The 6,033-nt window shown below is 34.1% G+C and overlaps 1 protein-coding gene across 1 annotated transcript; it reads right to left on the reverse strand.

Moving 5' to 3' along the window:
- Positions 1-98: 98 nt before the first annotated feature.
- On the reverse strand, positions 99-4,364 carry LOC113644603 (membrane-spanning 4-domains subfamily A member 15-like). Its single transcript, XM_027149592.2, has 7 exons — positions 4,209-4,364; positions 3,269-3,472; positions 2,479-2,580; positions 1,970-2,026; positions 1,646-1,816; positions 1,354-1,473; positions 99-427 (listed from the first exon to the last, which is right to left on the reverse strand). Exons 2-7 carry the CDS (start codon positions 3,443-3,445, stop codon positions 344-346), a joined length of 711 nt encoding a protein of 236 aa, XP_027005393.1. The 5' UTR covers positions 3,446-3,472; positions 4,209-4,364; the 3' UTR covers positions 99-343.
- Positions 4,365-6,033: the final 1,669 nt, after the last annotated feature.

Below are 6,033 nucleotides of genomic sequence, written 5' to 3' on the forward strand. Positions count from 1 at the left end.
AAATGAGCAAAGGTATTGCCTCAACCCACTACTACGCTCTGAAGATAAATCTATTCGAACTGTATTACTATATCACACAATGACAAGAGGAACAGACATTTGATACACTTCTGGATTTATTGAAAAATACAACCATGCAGAATATCAGCAGGCAGTTTCAATGGTTATATCAAATGTTATATCAATTTGTGCAATGTCAAAAGCAGAATACATGAAACTTAAGTGCAATATCAGTTTATTGTATTTGTGAATTACTTTAGTGTTCAAAAAGGTGCAAGTACTTTTCTAGGCTAGACAATACTATACTCTTCACAATTAAGTGCTTTTATAATCATGAGTTCACTCAGGGCTCATAAACTGGAGGTGAAGCCACTTTTGTGTTTAGTAGAGCATCTTGGCTGCTGCATTTCCCCTGCACCACCTCCTCCTGCGTTCAAAACAAAAGTAATGTGGCATGCATGATAACTCTATTTCTGAGAGCCATTTTAGGCGCAAGTTAGTTAGAGGGTTAGAGATGGTATGATTATTGACTGGATAAACCACTTTTACTGACATATATTACATTTATAGGGACACCTGTAAACCACAGAGTATAAACATAACTCAGGTAATAATGAAATACAATTATTAAACTAAAATGTGTACTTTAATCTCATCTCTGGTGTGAGGAAGTATTATCATTGGATGCTTAATGCTCTATGGACATTTGTCATTCATAAAAAAAAACATGCTGTCAGTTTTATGACTTAAAATCAGCCAACATTGATTTTTGAGGCAAGGTAAACAGAACAACTGCTCACGTTTGCAAACACATGGTCAAATCACAGCATGATAATCACATGTTTACATCTTTATGACATTTATGACAAATGCACAGTGGCATTTTAGGACCACAGTTTAAAAAGTAAAAACAGAATATTTGGTATATAAAGTCATAATATATGAAGATTAATGTCATTATAAATCAAGACAAAAAAATCTTTTGTAAGTGCATCAGAAAATTAAGGGTTTTTTTTATTTATAAACCAATACTAAAGTACCAACAACCAACAAATTCCTCATTTAAACATTTAAACAATGCTTTGATATGGCTCATAATTTCATAATAATGTTACAATGTTTATCTCCAAATATTCTGACTATATTCACAAGCTATTGCAAGGGTCACAGGAAGCCTAAAGCCCAGGGGATGAATTTTAATCAGCCTATCATACATGTGGACTGGGGAAGGAAATCAGAGGACCCAGAGTAAGCCCAAAAACATGGGGAGAACATGTAAACTCTGAAAGTCAGACGGTTGAGTCACAGCAGTAGAAAGTCATAGCAGTAAAAAGCTAATCCTAGAAGTCTTACCAGTTTGGTCCCAGAGGCTTGTATATTAGCCTTGCAAGAAAAGACGATAGTTGTTGTACACACACACACCTCCAGCATGGACAAAATCAACAGTATGCCCTTTATTCCACTTATTATATCCTGAAGAATGTCAGAACAAAAGTATGATTGTCAGAATATGTCAACTAATACAAGCCAAATAAACATAAGAGGAATGGCTGTGAACAATAAACAAAGATATTAAGCAAATTTACTAGTTTCTACAGATTACAATATTTAAAAAAAAATAAAAAATGCCAGTGAGAACACTTACCTTCAGTTTCTCAGCTACATATTGGCAGTCATAGTACCTGGTGTAGTAAGTGTCACCTGTGCCTTTACAGGGATTCAAATCAGGTTGGACAGTAAATGCAAAGCAAAAGTAGCAGATACCGGACAAGGCCAGCAGAACACTGATGATGTTCACAACAACTGCACTTTTAATCTAACAAAAGAGAAAAAGGAAGAACTGAACAAAATATTCTTAAGTGATACAATGATTTTAAATACACACTTGTATAGCAATGAAATGGCACAAAAGACAAATATTTAAAGTACTACAATGACATTTGTTGAATTCATCATATGGATTACTTACAATTGGACGAAAGGTTCCCTTGTATGAACCCAAGGTTACAGATCCAGAGATGATAAACTAGAAAATAAAAGTGATTTCTTAACAGTTTTAACTTTTATAAGTTATAATGTTCACCATCTGTCTCTGTTCACTGAAGTAACAATGTTGGGAATCGGAGACATCTCTGGTAAAAATGTGTTATTGCAAATAACACGAGTCTAAATTTCATCATGTGTCGTAACTGTGGCAAGTTAAAAAGTAGGAGAAATGATCACATGTGGCATAATAATTGCTGGATAGCCAGGCTATAGTAGTTAATAGAAATAAGTTTTATTTTTTTATACTACACCCTTAATTGATACAAAACACTAAATCATAAAGCAGTCAACTCCTACTACTGTTACTCTGCTTTGCATTTAGACATGTTCCAGAATAATCTAAAAAGATTTTAACAACTTTTTAAAATTCTAGACATGCTTTCAGCCATCATACATAAGGATACCTTTGGCACTGAAGCTGCTAATACTCACTGAGAGTCCAAGGCCAAGAGGGATTTCACCAAACAGAGTTTGTGTAAACCAAGTAATGGCTCCCATAGCCATCATTACGATCCCAATCATGATCTGCACAGTCTAAGAAAGGCCAAAACACAAAATCAGTCAATTTAGAATGACACACAAGTTATTTCAATTAATAGTCAAGGCTTTTTTATCACCTAATCTCTATCTGACACATGTGTAGCATACATTTTCCCTTGTAATGCCATTTTAGGCAAGCTTCCAAACATTTATTCAAGTTGAATATTCTAGAACATGAAAATGAGTAAATATGATTAAATATGAAAAAAAAAAGATCTAGATTACTGTAATTAGTTACTTATAGCATCGGATATCTAAACACTGTACACTTATATTACAACAAATCTAGACATAACTGTTTTACCAAATAAGTGTTAAATTTTATTTTTATGGAGCTTTTAACAGTTGACATTCATAAAGATACTGTACAGAGATATAGAAATTCCTTATATACTTATACATTTTACATTTATCCCTAATGAGCAAGCCAGAGGTGATGATGGCATGAAAAACTCCCTGTGACAAGGAGGAAACCTTTAGAGGATGCAGACCCAATAGGTCTGTATATAAATATACTATATAGTCAAAAAATGCACTTGTGTAGACAGTTCATTCACACAAATTCTTTCTCTGTAAGTATCAATTTTTTTAAGACAGCTTGCTTTTTTGAATAGAAATCAGAATCTGCTGTTATATTGTGACTTACTTGGGAACTGTCACTGAGAAAGATGACTATTCTTACCCCTAATGCTACAGGTTCTCCCTTCAGGAACATCCTGGTCATGTAGGGTGCTTCAGGTATTTTAGTCTTGTTGTTTTTCTTCTCACTGGGAAAGTGGACAGGCTCTGGACTCATCAGTGGGATGATCTGGGTCACCACCCTGACACCATGAGTGTCTGTGGTAAATGAGGTGGCCATTTCTCAAGAATACAAGACCCACAGTGTCTGTAAAGGATGAATGTTCATAAAGCATGCTTACAGTATCTACTGACTGGCTGAATGTTATTGTGACAGATATCTACATATTACATATTAGTATATTGGAAGTGTTAAAATATGCATATATTTATTTAAAATGAGAGAATATTTGCAGCAGGTAGGCAGTCTCTCCGTCTCTCTCTCTCTCTCTCTCTCTCTCTCTCTCTCTCTCTCTCTCTCTCTCTCTCTCTCTCTCTGTGTGTGTGTGTGTGTGTGTGTGTGTGTGTGTAGAAGTTTATGGCATGCCAAATTTACATGGATTCTTTTTAGCATTACTACATGACTATTGAACAGCACATCAGAGCTGCTTGGTTTCAGGTCAGTAGCTGTAAACAAGGCGTTTAAGACAAAAAGAAAAACAAGCGGAAATGTGGAAAATTAGGACAGGATACCCTGTTAGTACATCTACGTCATTACTTTTTGAGAAAAAGTCCCCACAAAAGAGATTTTTAAGTTTCAATTAGTCCTTTTTAGTGAATTTTAAATGTTTTTGTTTGTTTTTCCAGGTTCCAAATCATTTAATTTCAAACTTTAATCATCTGAATATTCGGGTTAGCACCGACACATATTCTCCCAAACAAGAGCTTATATTTTTTCATATATTTGTAAACGTCTAAAATGCCTTTTGACCACTGAGATCTAGCAATAGTCAATTCATTAAGAGCAAATAAAAATCCGAAGCATTTAGAAGACTTCAGCTTACCAAAATGGTCGTGTGTTTAAAGACAGTCAGCTTGCAGTGAGTGAACGTGTTTGTTTAATCTGAAATTTGAGAAGCTTCAGTTTCATTTCACTGAGGTTGCCATATGGCTTACTTTTCAACCCTACAATTAAGATTTAAAACACGTCTGATTTGCGATCAACTACAAGCAGTTATATTAAGAAAATAAGTCTGAACGAAATTATCACAATAACAATAAAGTAAATCCGAATTTTTCAGCAATCTACAAGTAAGATCACCTCAGACTTGCTCTTTGGGGAGAAATAAAACCACATTTAAATATATCTAATATTAATCTTGAATATTGTATTCTATTAATCTTTATAGTATTCTTTATAATAACTTTTTGTTTTGTGTTTATGTTCCGTAAAGCTGCTTTGAGACAATGTCAATGTCTACACAAATAAATTTAAATTGAATTGAATTGAATTGAATTTGGCAAGAAGATCTATGTGCTTTAGGAAAACTACCCTTTTCCATCTTCTGTTTTGGGGATCATTGAATTTAGATCATAAGCTATCAAAATTTATGTTTGATTGTTTATTTCAGCCATTTTTCTTTTTTACATAGCTCTCGATAACTGTGAATACCTTCTTCAGTAGAATTTAGCTAGCTATTTATCCTCAACATAGCAGACAAATAATTTTGTAATAATTTTCTCTGATTTTTAGAAAGAGTTTTAATGCTCTTACATATGAAGAATGACTGAGAATTGAAAAGAATGCCAGACCAACATATAAAACAGTTCACACATAGGTGTATATATACAGTACTTTAATAACAGGTGTCTGTGCTTCCTCTGTTTTAAAATCCACCACTCAACACTGCTCTGTTCCCACCCATGTATATGTTAGTTTCATTAGGAGTTTCAACAAGTGGGTTTAGCAAGCTAACATGAAAGTGAATTATTCTTTGGCTGTAGCGATTATATTACTTGAAGGAAAAACATTATTTTCTTCAGGGGTAGATATACTCCATGACCAGGTTCAGGAACCTGGGGTTTAGAATATATTGTAAGAAACAGGAATCTATAACACCAATATGTTTCTGCAGGTACAGTATACACCCCTTTGGTAGGCTTGTTAAAGTTTCAAAAAATGTGAACACAGTCAAAGAACTCCTAGCTACAAATTTTATAATCATGTGCATGGAAATGTCTGTGTAAAGAATTGGAAATGTACATTTCTGAACTGATGAAAGTTTGATATTAAATACAACACTTGCTAATTTTGCTCATTCTTAGTTATTTTTAAGGAGCAACTTTGAGAAGGCAAATCAATCTTCTCCACATATGAACTGTAGTAACAGCAATCAAACAAAATAGAAGAGAGTCAACCACCTTCTGATTATAATAACTCTTTAGTTGTATTACAGAAATGATCGTCTGTATTGTAAACGGCTCCATCCAAATGATTAGGAGTCAATTCTATCTCTTAACCCCTAGCCTGATAGATTGCAGATCACTTAGTGAACTCTGTTGAAAGCACTGCTACTTAAAAATAGTGCCACTACACAGCAGTGCTGCCAGTAGAGGGAACACTGTGAATAGTTTTTACTACAGCATAATGTTACATTAAGAGTACTGAATAATCAATTAATATGCCCATGTCATGGAGCACTGTTGTACTGACATGGCATTATACACATCATACCAGTAAACCAGTAAATGACTAAATTGTTCTGGCCATCAGCAGCCAGGACCTGCTGTGCAAGTCTAGAAATGGAGGACAGAAATATTATATCATTAGACATTTAATGCCAAATCGTTTAAATATGCTTTCAGTTGCTGAATAAAAACACTATGTGA

The sequence above is a fragment of the Tachysurus fulvidraco genome, chromosome 3 (genome assembly GCF_022655615.1).
Source record: "Tachysurus fulvidraco isolate hzauxx_2018 chromosome 3, HZAU_PFXX_2.0, whole genome shotgun sequence".
Taxonomy (NCBI): domain Eukaryota; kingdom Metazoa; phylum Chordata; class Actinopteri; order Siluriformes; family Bagridae; genus Tachysurus; species Tachysurus fulvidraco.